General features: G+C 41.0%; 1 protein-coding gene across 1 annotated transcript; it reads left to right on the top strand.

The window, feature by feature from the left end:
* The first annotated feature begins 62 nt into the window (after positions 1 to 62).
* NOA1 (nitric oxide associated 1) lies at positions 63 to 8,621 on the top strand. Its single transcript, XM_043972935.1, has 7 exons — positions 63 to 1,724; positions 2,360 to 2,524; positions 3,308 to 3,510; positions 5,005 to 5,136; positions 6,683 to 6,799; positions 7,914 to 8,031; positions 8,388 to 8,621. The coding sequence occupies exons 1-7, from the start codon at positions 560 to 562 to the stop codon at positions 8,594 to 8,596; spliced, it is 2,109 nt and encodes a 702-aa protein (XP_043828870.1). The 5' UTR covers positions 63 to 559; the 3' UTR covers positions 8,597 to 8,621.
* The last annotated feature ends 8,681 nt before the right edge of the window (positions 8,622 to 17,302 follow it).

The following is a 17,302-nucleotide window of genomic DNA, read 5'->3' as shown; positions in this document are numbered from 1 at the left end:
TGTTAGTTCATACACTGGTCGGATTCGCGCCTCTGGCCGGATAGCGTCAGTTACATGGAAAGAGTACTTCTAGGTCTACAGTGGTGTCTGTGGGCAGGAGATCAAATACCTGGATTAAAGTGATTTTCAGCCTGTTATTACTTCAGGAAGGAAAGAGGTTGAAATAAAAATGCTTGTTACAATATTGCCTTTCGTAAACGCTTTGAGGACCTTAGGGTAGAAGCGGAAAATCTCGAGTTTAATTTCACCTGTCATCTACTTTGCTCCCTTTTACATCCGCTTTTATTAATTTTTAATTTTTATTTCATTTTTATCTAATTTTATTATTTTATTAAATTTTAGCCCCAAGTCCATGGTCAGACGTTGCTTTTCAGATTGGAGAAAGGTTAATACGTGAGAGTACTTTTCTCAAAAGGAGGATGGAAGGGGAGACGCAGAGGGACTGAGGTTGACGGATGACAAGTCCCTCCTAGGCCACGGTAGGGACGGGTTCCGCGGTCACGTGATCGAGTCTCGCTCCGCCCCTCCCTCTGTCCGGCCGGCGCACGCCTCGGTCCCCATGTTTCCCCTGAGCTTGTTGCATAGGCTGCTTCTCCTGTCGCGGCATAGAGCCGCACCTCTTGCCGCGCGCTATGGATCCCCGGGACTATGGCTCCCCTCAGGCCGTGCGGCAGCCTTTGTCTCCTCTCCAGCGCTGCTGCAGCAGGGCCAAGAAGCAAGGGGAGGTAGAGGGGCGCTGGACTCGGGGACGATGGTGGACCCCAGCCGGCTGGAGGAGAGCTTCGTGTTCCCGGAGTTCGTTCCCGAGCCGGACTCCGACGTCGAACCGTCAGTGTCTCTGGAGCTGCAGCGGAGGCAGAAGGAGGAGGAGCGGGAGCAGCTGTTGAGGGACGAGCGGCGGCAGCGGCGGCTGGCGCAGCAGCAGAGGAAGACCCGGGAGAAGGGACAGCACCCCCTGGTTGGGAGCCCTGACCCCACCGTGCCGGCCAGCGGCGTGAACTGCTCCGGCTGCGGAGCGGAGCTGCACTGCCAGGACCCCTCGGAGCCGGGCTACATGCCCAGCGAGAAGTACCGCAGCCTGCAGGCGCAGGCCGACGCAGGCGGGCTGGCTGGGGCCGTGTGTCAGCGCTGCTGGCTCCTGGTGCACCACCAGCGGGCCCTGCGGGTGCGGGTGAGCCGGGAGCAGTACCGAGAGCTGGTGCGCGCCGCGCTCCGGCGCTCGGGGCCCGCCCTCGTGCTCTACCTGGTGGACGTGTTTGACCTGCCGGACCCCCTGCTGCCCGACCTGCCCGACCTGCTTGGGCCCAAGCGGCTGATACTGCTGGGCAACAAGGTGGACCTGCTGCCCGGGGACTCCCCTGGCTACCTGCGGAGACTCCGGGAGCGTCTGTGGGACGAATGCACCCGAGCTGGCCTTCAGCTGGCGCCCAGAAAGGCGAAGAGGCCTGCCGAAGCGGGGACCCCGGCCGAGGCCCAAGGGGGCGCGCCGGCCCGGCCCGGCTGCCTGGTCCAGGACGTGCTGCTCATCAGCGCCAAGACCGGCTACGGGGTGGAGGAGATGATCTCGGCGCTGCAGCGCTCCTGGCGCTACCGGGGCGACGTCTACCTGGTGGGCTCCACCAACGCCGGCAAGTCCACGCTCTTCAACACCCTCCTGCATTCCGACTACTGCATCGCCAAGGGCGCCGACGCCATCGACCGGGCCACCATCTCCCCCTGGCCAGGTGAGCCCCCCCGCGCGGCTCCAGCCCCGCCTCACCCCAGTTAACCATCCCCGTTAACCATCCCCCGTTTATCCTCGGCGCAGCTTGCTTTGTGTATGTTTATTTGTTTAGGGCAGGGACTGGCCTTTGCCCCCTTTTTTTTATTCCCTAGGTCGTAACACAGTGCCTGGCACATAGTATGCGCTTAATAATAAATGTTTATAGAATTGAATTGAAGCTCCCCTACCTTCCCACCCCCCATCCCACTCTTGCTGTCGAGGTGCTTCCTCGTTTGCCCACGAGGAGGTGTCTGGGACCACCCTGGTTAACTTCAGCCTTACTCTGCTCAACCTCTTAGGTCCTTATTCATTTATTTGTAAACCCCTAGTGTTTGCCCTTTAAGGGGTCTTGACTTGTTTTATGCATCCCCACGAGGCAAGACAGCCTATGTTTTCAGGGCCTTAGCGTCTCCTCCCTGTCCCCTTCCTTGGCCAGTATAATGAATTTTTGGAATCACCAACTACTGGGAAAGGAGAAGAGAGACAGCTTTTTGGTTTGGGTTGTGGTGTGGTTTTTTTTTAACGGACTAGACTCAAATATATTGCATTTTATTTGCTTCATCGCTGTAAAAATTTACATGTGCTTTGATATTTCAGGAACAACCTTAAACCTCCTGAAATTTCCTATTAGCAACCCTACTCCTTACAGAATGTTTGAAAGGAATAGGAGACTTAAAGAAGAAGCAACTAAAAGTGAAGATGATCTTAGTGCACAAGAGCAAAAGCATCTTAATCAAATGAAAAAGCAGGGCTATTTAGTAGGTGAGTATCATCTAAAGGAGCAGGTTGTAGATTAAATTCCTTCTAAATCCTTTGCTCTGGATGGCAATGAAATCAGAATTCAAAATGATAAAGGAAATCTGTGTATAAAACATTCGGAAAATGTATGGGAATTTGGTTGGGGTTTCTTGTAGGGAATGGGAGTGGCATAGTAAGATTTAGTAAAGATTGTCATTTCCATGTTGCACCCAGATGCTAAATCACTCTCCTTTTCTTGCTAGCAGAGATGCTTCCAGGTTATGCTGAGAGCCATTGTGTTTCCAGCCCTTCGTTGCTACTCAATCTTAGTTTGAATTCTTTCCATATGTATAATTACATATATGTGTGTGTTTGTATGTGTATATATATACTTATATATAGTTATATGTATAGCTACGTATAAAATATTAATATTTTCACTGATTATTCTATTCCTCTCTTTCCTTTGCCACTTACTGACCCTGGAGGTCCCTTCTAGCTGCTAAATCTGTTTACCATCCTGTAGCACTGATGCCGTAGGCTGCCAAACTCCTGCAGAGTACTTGTTATTTTCTAGATCTAGAACTGAAAAGGCACCTCAAAAGGGATCTAGTCTGGCCTCCTCGTTTTACAGAGGAAGAAAATGGGCCTAAAGGAAGAAATTTAGTGACTTGCCCTAAAGTATCTGTCCTTAATATTTCTGTGACTTAGTCATAGTCCCTACATAGTGACTGAATTGAGATGGACATAAAAAGTAGAAATTTAAACATTTTAAAGATCAGTAACTCTAAAGCTATTTTCTTGTAGGAAGAGTTGGAAGAACATTCTGTTCTCCACAAAACGATGAACCCCCTTTTGAATTTGATGCGGATTCACTTGCTTTTGACATGGAGAATGAGCCAGCAAGAATAACACATGATGCACCCATCAGTCGTGTGGAATTGACACCTCAAGAAGTAAAAGATGCTCACTGGTTTTATGATACCCCTGGAATTGTAAAAGAAAATTGTGTATGTATTTTGTTTCCTTTAGAAAAGATTAGGGGGCAGCTAGGTGGCGCAGTGGATAAAGCACTGGCCCTGGAGTCAGGAGGACCTGAGTTCAAATTCGGCGTCAGACACTTAAAACTTACTGGCTGTGTGACCCTGGGCGAGTCACTTAACCCTCATTGGCCCCGGGGGGAGGAGGGGGGGGAAGGAGACACAAACCAAAAAACCGAAAGAAAGAAAGGATTAAAGACAGTGAGAAGGTACTGTCTAAGCCAGAAAAAATACATTTGAGAAAAAATATTGGGCAAAAAACCCTTACCTGTGGACTTAGTTCCACCAGATATTATAGAACATAAATGCAAATGTGGTTTTCTTCACACAGGCAAATAACTATGAACATGGAATTTCCATTGCAGACATCACACTTGTACATTTCTGGGAATATGGTTCATGGGGGAGTAAGGATACTATAATTTGTTGTCACTTTTTGGAAGGAAAGCTACACAGAAATGATGCTAGAATTCTAGAGCTAAAACTGGCATTAGAGATAAGTAATTCTCAGCTTCAGAAATTCCACTGTATTTTCTCCCCTATTCTCACTTTGTCACCAGTCTTCAATCATTCTCTGTCCACCCTACCCACCCCACACCACACCCACACTTTTAAAATGTTATTTTTTTGTTTTTGTTTTTTAAATGATGATACATTCCTTCAGTTGTTAAGTGGCAGATCATTCTCTAGGTGTGTAACAGCTACAAGAATAACTGATGGTGAGCACTTAAAAAGTTTACAGAGTGCTTTGCTCACAACTTTGTGGTGTCAGCTCAAACCTGCAATGGGTCACACTTTAAAATAAGATCAAATTTTATATGATTTACATTTTGGACTCAGCCGTGGTCCACAAACCATACTCTGAGAACTCTATCCTCATCCAGGAAAAGGCCATTTTAAAAATCTATGACTGGGCTTAAATCAGGAATATTGTCGATCTAGTACTTCTAAACTTTCACCTTAAGTAGCTTTTAAGGGAGGGACAGCAGCTCTGTACTGACAATGAGAGATGCTAAAAGCATAGGAATTATTCTCATAGATTCCAAATAATAGTTCTCTTAAAAGTTAGAACCACCAGAAAATGTAGATTTTTTTTTCTTTTTAAGCTATCGTAGGGGTGATTTTATGGTGAATATCAGAATCTTTAGTACTCAGCTTAGCTCAGCTCAAAGGTTCATAGGATCAGAGATAAGGCCATTTAGTTCAACCCCTCTGGTTTGGGGGGTTTTTTGTGAGGCAGTGAGGGTTGACTGACTTGCACAGGGTCGCATAGTGTCGCATGTCTGAGGTCAGATTTGAACAGGCCCTCCTGCATCCAGGGCTGGTGCTTTATCCACTGCACTGCCTAGCTGTGGCCCCCCACCCCCTGCTTTGTTTTACTGTCAAGGAAACTGAGGCCCAGGAGCTTAAGTGACTGAATTAAAAACTACGAGTGCACAAAATTATATGCTACTTTCTTCACAGGTCTTAAATTATCTGACAGAAAAGGAAGTAAAGATTGTTTTGCCAACACATTCCATCATCCCCAGAACCTTTATTTTGAAGCCTGGGATGGTTCTGTTTTTGGGTGCTCTAGGACGCTTGGATTACCTGCAAGTAAGCAAAATGACATCCTTTTAAAAATGTGACTAAGCACTTTGTTCTGGTTTTTGTTGTTGTTGTTTTAATATTGTATCTTCAGGATATTGAGTATTACCAAAAAAGCTTGGCATTTAGGTCAGGATATTCTTCCTTTCCTTTGGTATTGTTCACCCGGAAATCACATGCTGGTCAAACACTCAAGTAGTGATATGATATGTGCCTTACAGGAATACAAGGGAGTGGGGTTCCCTTATTTCTGCTAATGTTGTTGTACAGTGACTTCAATGAAAACCTTTCTCGTGGTATATATTTACATAGTATCTTTTGGAGCTCTTGGGCGTAGTTCCTATTTTATTTAGATTTGGAGAAATGAAGAAAATTGACACAGATATATCCAAGGTCACTAACCAATCCAACCAAGGTAGGAGGGAAACTCCAGGCTCAGCATGTTCTGAGTCTTTACCACCCATAAGACCATGGTCACTTTTTGAAAGAAATTTGTTATGGGCTCTTGGCTTCTTAGGCAGAAGGAGCACATAAGAGTCTTAGTTACTTATATATTAAGTAGCAATCAATAATAGCCTGCGTTGATACTAAATATTTGAAAGATTGCTTCTGATTCAGAAACGAGAGTAACAAACCTGTTTTCAAATAATTGTCCTTTACTTTTGGTAGTGATCAGAAGCTTACCATTTGACAAATTTGATAATTTTTGCTAGAAATTCCTTGGTTTGGCAAATTCGGGTCATACTTACCATAAGCACTTCATTACAAGAACAGGAAGAATTTGATTTTCAAATTCACCACAAAACTAATGTTTTAGTAACACCAGACCCAGACTCAAGTGGCTTTCTTTCTATCTATCCTTCCTTCCTTCCATCCATTAATCCTTTGCTTTCTGGTTTCCCTGGCAGATGATCATGGATTTTTTTTTCCTTCCATTTGTTGTCCTGATGTTTTTTAGGGCTTCAGTTATACTATGTGAAGAACTAACCTTTTTAGGTAAAAAATAGAAATCATTTTGTATTTCTATCAGAATATTAACTAAAACATATTATCCATTGTGTCTTTTTGGATAGCCCCAGAGATTTTGGTCATTCTTGGACAACCTGAAAGCTAATTATAAATTTGAAAATAATTGTTTGAGACTAGTTAACTTTACAGGGGAAAATGGGGTATTTAAACTTACTTACAATGGACAGGCTGCTGTTTACAAATACAAAAGCACAGAAATGTGGTATGTATGGACTACGTAAATTAAATGTAGGCCTTATTTTTCAGAATAAAAAGACCTCTTGTTTCCATTTTTATTAAAAATCATCGAGCACGTAGTCGTAGATATTCATAATGACTAATTGTATTTAAATGGTACTTTGCTTAGAACATAAATTAAGGCATGTTGAGATGACTTCTGGCTTTGAATTTTGTTCATAGAAAAGGAAGAATAAAAGTATGTTTTTGTTGTTGTCCTAAATTAATTGTAAAAAAAAATTTTATTTTTGCAAGGTTTTTTGTTTGTTTTTCATTTTGGAAGAGTGTTTATCTTTATTTCTTTCTTCAGGGAAATGAATCAGCTTGGTTTTCTGTTGTGGCATCAAACTTACTTTCAGTACACATTACTACCCTGGAAAAAGCAGATATCATCTATCAGAAGCATGCAGGTCAAACATTACTTCAGGTAACTGGATACTATGGTGATTGCATGTGTCTGTGGCTATCACAACATGTGATAGCTCCTCCAGCCCAGCACACATTTCTGATTGACAGGGCTGGACCAATAGAGCCTTTGTTAGGACACAGCATAACCACAGCACAATCTTTGTTGTGCTTTCTGCCAGCACTAGCCCCACACTCTTTCTGTCCCTTGTTTGCAAGGAACTGAGTGAAAAGAGTGAAAAACCTTTGGGTTCCATTTAAGTGGGGTGAAGGCAGAAACCAGTCTAGATAAGAAATATTACCAATTTAACATCCAGATATTAGGGTTCTTAGAGTTGATTTGGAGGGGAAGGACCATCAATGCCTAGTGATGAAAGTCCATAGTAGGTCAAAACAACTCAAACCATTTGCTACTTTTGCTGTGATATTTTGTGAGCATTTTCTCATTTTTAAGACCTCAGAAGAGTTGGTCTCTTTGTTTTGAACTTCAAACAAGTAATAAGAGGCTTTGGGCATTGTTCCTTCTAGTTCACAGAGCCATGTAAAATACAGTGGGATAAATCTTGACTCATAGTCAATAACTTTGGTATAGTAGTCCACTTAATTCTGATCATGGAGCCAGAGATATATAACCTCGGTCATTCAGGGGCAGAAATTACCTTAGTTACCCACATACTTACTCAACAGTCTACTTTGCTTAGACTTTGCAGGATTCACCTTAAAAACAAGCATTTGGTCATAGCTGCATTTTGTTCTTACTGTGCAGTCATGTCTGACTTTTCATGGCCCCATGGATTGTACTGTCCATGGGGTTTTCTTGGCAAAGATACTGGGATGGTTTGCCATTTCCTTCTCTAGTAGATAAAAGCAAACAAGGTTAAGTGACTTGCCATGGGTAAGTGTCTGAGGCCAACTTTGACCTCAGGTCTTCCCAGCTCCAGGCTCATCACGCCATCCACTGAGCCCCACCTAGCTGCCATTTATGGATCTGGTTTACTTACAGTTAAATTTTTGAACTACAAAAGGTGTTAGCCTTTTTTGTTGCCTGATCATAGAATTTCAGTGATTTACCTTATTCCTAAGACTCATGGACTTATTTTGAATTTCCAAACACTTTTTCTTTTTTTTAATGATAGGTTCCAATGGGTGGAGTCGAAAGAATGGCAGAGTTCCCACCTCTGGTTTCTCAAGACATCACACTGGAAGGCATTGGGAAGCTTGAGGCAATAGCTGACATCAAGCTTTCCTCTGCTGGTAATCAAACACAGAACATTTTTTTAAAGTCTGAATTATTTGAATGAAGTAGGCATACTCATTTATATGTAGACTTGTCCAGGTGATCATAGTTCTTGCATGTAACTCCTAATCATAGAATAAAAACCATTCTGAGGAGAAAAAAAAATCAGTATTTCCTCAAGCATCATATTAAGTGAAGTCATTTGTGTGTATATACATACATACATACATACTGATTGATTTTTAGGCAGAGAGAGATTTAAGTTTTGTTTTACTACTCTTTCCGAAGTTCTGTTTACTTGTATTATCTTTGATTTATTAGTAAGGCATCTAGTCGTTTCACGTGGTGTTTGTTCATCATATTTCTGACACAGGTTGGGTTGCAGTAACCTCTCCGTCTGAAGACAAACTACATCTTCGAGGCTACATACCTCAAGGAACGACTCTGACTGTTCGGCAGCCTCCTCTTTTGCCTCACATTGTTGATGTCAAGGGGGAAAGAATCAAGAAGAGTGTGGCTTATAAAACCAAAAGGCCACTTTCCTTAGTGGATAGACTGAAATCAAGTAGCAAAAGAAAATAAAAGTAGGGCATTGTTATAAATTATATTTACTACAAACATGAATTTCCAAAGCTTTTTTTTTTTTTAAGAAAAAGAGCTACAGCCTATGTTTATACCAATATTTTTTTTTAAAGAAACTGTCAGGAAACGAGACTTCTTGGAAATGACTTTTTTTTTTTTTTAAGCGGCATGGACATTGAATTTGCCTTGTTATAAGCTAAAGTGGAACCATTATATCTGATAAAACAGTATTTTAAAAATTTAAACCGTACAAACTTGGGTACTAAGAGAAGGGAGGCAGGTGAAAACATGCTAAATTCATTGCTTGTAGAAGGAACCAAAGACAAAATGCCCTCTAGGAATGGATGCTTTACCTAAATGAGTAAACTTAATTATATAATCTCTAAACTCTTAGGCCTCTTAACCAACAAAAGTTGAGATTTCCATAATCCATATCCTAAAGTGTTCACATTTAATGAGGAACAAGCTTCCTAGTAAAACCAGTGGGACAGGAAACTAGAGTTGGCCTTAGTGCCATCTTGTAGGCTTCTTCACCATATAAGAGCCTAATAGAAGAGGCTAAGATGTAACTTTACATTCTCATGAGCTGGGGCTCCTGGTCATAGCTGGGTAGCTTTAAATAAGATGTCATCTGATCCAGGACTGTACCATCCCTCCCACCTATAGGACTCTACCATCTGATGTACCAGCTTTACCATTTGAATCATCCCTGACATTCTGAGTCACAATGTATGACATACCTTGCTGAAATCAATCATTTATTTGTGTTATAGACCCTTAACTTGAACTAATTCTGTTTTCTTCCTAACTACATAAGAGTTTATGTATAAAATCATCTCTATTTTTTGGCTGGGGTAATAAAACAGGTTAAGACTCAGAAAGGAAATGAGGAAACTACAAAATAGGAAGTGATAGTGTTCCACAGAGGCCCTCAATTATGACTCCTTGGCCCTCCCTCTCTTCTCTCCTTTGGGGAGATGATATCTGATATTCTAGTATATAGTTCAGTCTTCCTTGTGTGTAGCAAATCTACCACCTACTTCAGAGGTTCACAACTTAGGCTGCATCCCCCATGGTTGATGAGGGTGTTTGATTCTGATATCAGTGGCACTGGTACTCTAGTGATTTCTGACCAATTAAGAACCAACCTGACTCACCCAACTTCTCTTTAAATAGTAATTCAGTACATTGTGGTTCACGAAACACTACTGAAACCAGTCTAAAGAACAAGAAGGTATGGGCTTCTTGAGTAGCTGGGAGGAAGTAAGGAGATGACATGGTCCCACTCCATTTCCACAGAGGGAGAGTGACTATTTAACAACTAGCAACAAGAAGCAGAATTGTTTCCCTAGTTTGCTATTATATTTTCTTGGGTTCCTCACCTCTGTAGTATATATTTTATGCTGAGAAAAAGCATTTATATAGGTTTGCAAAGGGCTTTACCTATCTACTAGATTAAATTGAGGGAGTACCACTCAGTGATCATTTTAAAAGTTCTGTGGGATCCTGGCCTATAAGACAATTTAAAACATCAAACCGTGTACTATGTCTAGCATACAATAGGCGCTTAATAAATGCTTGTGAGTTGACTGACTCCCATTCTATAAATCAGAGCTGGTGAGCTGACTCAGATTAACTGAAAGTCTTAAATTGCAAAATTCTATTCCAAATTACTATGTAAACGCCTACTCTTAGCATTAACCAGTATCCTGGTGTGTAGTTCTCCAACAGTTTTGTTTGTGTTGGGGTATTTCCCATAACAACCAGAAATGAAAACAGCAGAGGAGCACAGGCACAGTCTTGTGTTTCTGACCACTCACAGACTTCCTTCAAAATGGAGATTTGGGAAACTTCCAAGTAAATGACTCACCCACAGCTCCAGCTGCAGCAGTCATCAAATGGTTTCATTTCTTCACCTAGCATGTACCCAATTTTCGGTAGAGACCTGTTTTGAAAAGCTGTCTCTGATCACTTTTTCTAGCCTCTTTTCACTTTCTCTCTAAACTTTTTGCCCATGTTTCATTTTCTGTTGGCTGCTTCTCTCTCCCTGGAGAGGTTTGGGTTTTGTTTTGTTTGTTTTTTTAATTACAATTCTTAATTAAAAGAACCAACAAGACTTCATTGAATCTCCCAACCCAAAATAGTCTTTGTGGGGAGAAGGGCATTTATTCCAATTCAAAATCCCTTCTAGAGGGTGGCTAGGTGGCACAGTGGATAAAACACCAGCCCTGGTTTCAGGAGTTCCTGAGTTCAAATCTGGCCTCAGACACTTGACACTTACGGGCTGTGTGACCCTGGGCAAGTCACTTAACCCCCATTGCCCCGCAAAACAAAACAAAATCCCTTCTAAAACTATCCAACATGGGGTCACAAAGCCTTTGAACGTGGCTACTAAGAAAGAACCCACTACCTCCCAAGGCCAACCCAATATACTTTGGGATAGCTCTAATGATGAGGAACTTCTATCAATCCTGAAGTTGCCTTTTTGGAAACTCCCACTTACTGCTACTATTGCCATCTGGGACTTATTAGAACAACATATACCAACCCTTCAAGGACTTGAAGGGAGTTACAGCATGTATCATCAGTTTTGTGCCACCATCCCCATCATCTCTGCCTTAGCCAAGTCTTCTTCAAGCTAAATTTCCCCATCCTCCAATTCATATTCATATAGTATGATCTCTAGGCCCCTCGCCATCTTGGCTGCCTTCTGGGTTCTCCAGTTTATCAATGTCTTTTGGAAAACCTGCTAACCAGAGATGGGCACAGTCTCCAGATGCGGTCTGAGTAGGGCATAAAACATTAGTGCCCTTGTTTTCCTGGTCATAGATACTTTTTAGGAAACTGAACTTTCATACTTGCTCTTAGTATCTTCGATTCAATATATACTCTTTGTCAAGTAACGAGTCACATATTCTCGGAGAGGAAAAAACATCAATGTTAACTTTTCCGCATCATCCCCAGTGTATTCAGCAGTGATGTCACAGTTCCCCTTCCCTTTCCCATGAGATGGCTTTTCTGGGGGGTTGAACAACAGCCAGACAGAGCTCAAGGCTAGCAGATTCGTTATGCTCTAAACATGGGTAATTTGTAATTTCTAATCTTTAATATTCCAAAATACCCACTCCTTGGTCCCAAGCCCTGTGTCAAAAAACTTTCTAGCCCTTGTTTCCAAGTATTCCTTAAACTTTTTGACGTTCAATTGGCTTACCTGCTATACTGCTCTCCACTGATTTCATCATCAATCTATTCTTTTTTTTTGGAGAGTGCAGTAGTAATCATAATGCTTAGTACCTGAATGTGCCAATATCTGCCTTTGGTAGATGTTACAGATGAGAAAACAGGCAGAAAGGTGACATGCCCAAGATCACAAGGCAGCCAAAATCTTTTTTTTAATTTTGCTGATTTGTTTTTATATTACCTTTATTTCTAAAAAAAAAAAACAAAACCAAAAAAACCTCTCCCAGTATGCCATCCATTATAATAAAGAATTAATTTAATTTTTTTGGTGAGGCAATTGGGGTTAAATGACTTGCCTAGGGTCACACAGCTAGTGTTGAGTGTCTGAGGCCAGATTTGAACTCAGGTCCTCCTGAATCCAGAGCTGGTGCTTTATCCACTCTGCCACCTAGCTGCCCCTATAATAAAAAATTAAAGAAGAAAAAGCAGTTTAACAAAACTAACACATCAATCCAGTATAATGTTCTATACTCAGACCCTCCCCCATATGAAGAAAAAAGGAATGTTCATGTGTCAAGTAACTTATTATGAAAAGAAGGGAGGGAGGAAGAAGGGGGGCGGGGGGAGAAAGGAAAGGAGGGAGGGAAGAAGAAAGACCAAGATGCAGTATGGTCCAAGAGAAAGCATCAGAGTACCTGATTTTGATGTCAGAGTACCTGAGCACTGGCCCTGGATGCAGGAGGACCTGAGTTCAAAGCCAGCCTCGGACATTTGACACTTACTAGCTGTGTGACCCTGGGCAAGTCACTTAACCCCCATTGCCCCACAAAAAAAAAAACAAAAACAGAGTACCTGAGCTTAAATGCCTGTTCTGCTAACTTCTCTATGCCTTCTCTCCTAGTCTCAGTTTCCACATCTGTAAAATGATAGCACTGGACTAGATGTCCTGGAATATGTTGTTTTAACTGTAAACTGGTAGTCCTTCCAACTCTTAAAATTCTGATTCTAAATGCCTTTGCTGAAAATCTCAAAAAGTTCAGGCATTTCTATTTTTTCCACTTCCTATTCCATAATTTTCCCTTTCCTCTACAAAAAAAGGTCTGAGTTCTGCCTACTACCCACATTTCCTATAATCTAGGATTCCCAAGTTTCATTTGTTATTCCATAACAGCTGTTATCCATTTGGCCCTACAATAAAACCAGAGTGGATATTTCAAGGTTCTCTCATTCACAAACCATTCCAAACAGATGAGAGACAAACCCATTTTAAAGGCCTTGCGGAGGGGAGCTGATGGTTTCCTCCACTTACTCCTAGTCCTAGCTAACATTTATTTAGTGCTTACTATGTGCCAGCCACCTTGTTGTACAATTATCATCTCCTTTGATCATCCCACAAAGTATATTGAAAAGAGCAACGTGTCTGGAGCCAAAACGATGAAGTCTTGCTGTGCCACTTAACCAGCTGTGTGACCAAAATCACTTTACCCCTCCAAGCCTCACCTTTAAAATGAGAATAATGACATCTACCCTGCTGACCTCAGTGAGAATTTTAAAAGTACTGTATGTGAACTATGATCACTTCATGGGTGTTTTTTTCTTGCTCCCTATAAAATACCATTACTTAAAAATCCATATCTAACTCTGTCAATATTTTCTATCCATGTGGAACTCATGCTTTTAGTCTTCAGAGTTGGGGGAGTATTTTATAGGTACCTGAAGTGCTATGCCTGTATGGGTTTACCTTACTTGGATCAAAACAAATGCCAGCTCTCCCCCGTGCATTGCTGTCCCAGGGTTTGTACTTTGCCTAACCAAGTACCACGGACAGATCACAATTTAAGCAGGATCCTGCTCAGTTCTGGTGAAAATCAACTAGCTGTAAAAGACCATGAAAAGAAGGCTGTATACCGTCTGGACAACAAAAAGCAAACTCATGAGAGAAAATTCTAATTATGGCCTTGACATTGGATTGAGTAATCCTGAGAAGCCATATCACCATAGTTGGTTGTTTCCTCACAATTCAAATACTTAGAAACTGAATCACAAATTCAGCCCTTTCTTAACAACAAATGTCATTTCTATTTTTGAAGAACTGACTTTTTTTTCCTCTTTCAAAATGTTCCTCAATATAGCTAGTTAGCTGTAAGCACTACAGGCTTCTGCTAGCAACAGTAACTCTACCCAACAGCCTCCCAATACCAGCAATTCTTCCAAGTCTGTTTAAAAGCTCACTTGAATATTTTCCTCTTCTCCTGGTGCATAATCATGAATTTCTCTCACTGCGCTACCTAACTTAACAGGACAAAGCTAGAGCAGAGCAGGGATGGGAATATTTTGATTGGCTTAAAACAGCCAGATAGAGAGTATTCTGTTGAAACACAAGTCAAAATATCACTTTTCTCTAGATAAACAAAAGCTACTTTGTAAAAGCTAATTAGCTCACTGGGACTGAGAAAGGGCCTGAAGATCTGGAGCAGCTGGAAACCTAAGCAAGCAGAGATAAGTGCTTTTGAGATCACAAAAGAAAACAATAGGAGACAAATTTCTATTATTCTATTAGAATGTGAACTCCTGGAGAATAGGGAATGTCTTGCTTTTCTATTTTATTCTCAGGCACTTTGTACATAGTAAGTGCTTAATAAATGCTTTTTCATTAATTCATTCTATTCCCAGGTTGGCCATTTACTCCCCATTTAGCCTTGGGAAATGACTTCATTCACATCTAAATTCTCAGTTACTGCATATATTAAATGAGGATATTTTTTCCCACGAATTCATCTTCTGAGGAAAAATGAAGGAAAATTAATCTCTACAATGTTCTGAGATGGGGGTGGGGGTGAGAAGCTTAATATATGCAAGGGTAATTACACTAAATATAAATCACTGAACAAAGTCAGATCAACAGACTAATCTTGAGTTAGACTGCCTATGGCAGCAATCAGTTCTGCAGTTAATTCAAATCTTTTCACTTTTAACAAAATTCAAACTTCATGTGAAGTTTGTGAATTAAGCCATTGGTAATGGGCATTACTGATTACATGGGAAAAGCCAAGCACAGAAGGATTTAAACAGTTTGATCTGATCTTTGTCACATGCTTCAAAGTTCGCTCAGAGGAACTCATCCTGAAACGATCTCCACAGAAAAGCCAGAAAGGGTCAAAAGGAGGTCAGTAATTCATGGTATGTGTGTAGTACAAGCTTTATTTTTAGATCTTTAGAACCTAACATGAAAACTTAGAACAACTCACTGAGTCAAGGAACGGACATGTGATTCAGGGACTATTCATCCCCGACCGGGCTTTGCTAGTGACTCTCCATTTGTCAGTCATTCAACTTCTTGGCTGGTCCAAGTCCTAACTATGTCGCTGTAAATCATGATCAGTGAAAATCTTTCTAAAATCTCATCCCATCTGTTTTGAAAACATTGTAAAATAAATTTTTTTTGATCAGCAAAAATCTGTCCTTTCTCTCTCTCTCTCCACCCCATTTCCCCAGCCAATTGAAAGCTAATAAAAAAAAAAGAAAACTAATGAAGGAAAAATAAAAGTCCTCTTATAAACATGTGCGGTCAAGCAAAAGAAATTTCTGCTTTGGTTATATCAAAAATAAAATAAAATACGTATAAATACATGTATCTATACATTTGTGTATATGTATATATACACACACATATTTTTGTCAGTCATGTCCAACTCTTCATGACCCCATCTGGGGGTGTGTTGAAAAAGATACTGGAGTGGCAGCTAGGTGGCACAGTGGATAAAGCACAGGCCCTGGATTCAGGAGGACCTGAGTTCAAATACGACCTCAGACACCTGACACTTACTAGCTGTGTGACCCTGGGCAAGTCACTTAACCCTCATTGCTCCACAAAAACCACTGGAGTGGTTTGCCTTTTCCTTCATCTTATGGATAAGGAAACTGAGGCAAACAGGGTTAAGTGACTTGCCCAAGATCACACAGCTACTGTCTGAGACCAAATTATAACTCAAATCCTCCTGACTCTAGGCCTGATGCTCTAGCCACTGCACCTAGCTGCTATACACACACATACACACCATACCAGTCTTTCAGGGTTTCTCTGAAACCATCCCCTTCATCATTTCTTATGGTACAGTAGTATTCCATCACACTTATATATCATAACTTGTCCACCCATTCCCTCAATGGATAGGCATCCACTCAGTTTTCAATTCTTTGCTACCTCAAAAAGAGTTTCTATAAATACTTGAGTATATGCATAGTTTGTTTTGCTTAGGATTAATCCCTTTTTTCACCCTCCCTCTAATTCCTCCTCCCTTCTCCCCTACTATTTCCAGGTTTAGTGAAAAAATAGTTATGAAAATATTTTTCATAGACCCCAAAGTCATGGATATATAGGAAAAACCACATGTGACAAAACTAATTATGATATAACAATAGCTAGCATTTATATAGTACTTGCATTTGATTTTCACAACCACCTTGGGTGTTATTCCCATTTTTATAGAAGTACTTGTCCAGGGTCACATAGCTAGTAAGTCCCCAAGCCAAGTTTTGAACTCATCTTCCTGAGTCTATGCTCAGCAATCTATCCACTATACCAACTAGCTACCCCTATATTTTCATGACCACAAAGAAGTGCCACCCAACATCACAAAAACCTCATACTTCTATTGGGAATACAGTTGAAAGATGTGTCATAGGGAGCAGCTAGGTGGTACAGTGGATAAAAGCACTGGCCCTGGATTCAGGAGGACCTGAGTTCAAATTCAGCCTCAGACACTTGACACTTGCTAGCTATGTGACCCTGGGCAAGTCACTTAACTCTTATTGCCCTGCAAAAAAAAAAAGTGTCATACATAGAGTTAGTTGTCTTTTCAAAAACAGATATAAAAGCATTATTTTTAGAGCTGGAAACAACCTAGAATTCCCTGCCATTGGTGAATAGTTTTATAAATTGTTATTAGTGTCATGGAAAACTGTGAACATTAACAAGAATAAATAGAAGAAACAGCAAGAAATTGGGAAAGATGCATATGAAGTCATGATTCATGGAGAAAAAAAGACAATACACACAATAACTAAGTTTATTTTTAAAAGAAGCCATATACACAAATACAGAGATAAGGGAACAAACAGAAGTGAAGAGTTAGTAATTAATAAGCTATTATCATTATCAATAATAATTATAATAATAGCTAGAAAGCACTTTGCAAGTATTGTCTCATTTGGTCTTCATAACAACCCTGGGAAGGAGGAGGTATTTATTATCCTTAAAGATAAGGAAACTGAAATAGACAGAGGCAAAGTGACTTGCCCAGGGTCACACAGCTAGTGTCAAGTGTCTGAGGCTGGATTTGAACTCAGGTCCTCCTGACTGCAGGTCCTTCACTCTATCCTGTAAGCCACTTACAGGCTGTCTAAAATGGACATAAAGTATGTGGGAATTAATTTTACATGTAAATAGTTGTAAAGGTTCATTTGAAAGTAACTATATAAAACATTTTCCCAACAATTAACCTAATTTTCTGTATTAAAGTACTG

Source organism: Dromiciops gliroides, chromosome 6 (assembly GCF_019393635.1).
Source record: "Dromiciops gliroides isolate mDroGli1 chromosome 6, mDroGli1.pri, whole genome shotgun sequence".
NCBI lineage: Eukaryota > Metazoa > Chordata > Mammalia > Microbiotheria > Microbiotheriidae > Dromiciops > Dromiciops gliroides.
Note: the sequence above shows the minus strand (reverse complement) of the source record. Positions and strands in the feature narration are given on the sequence as shown.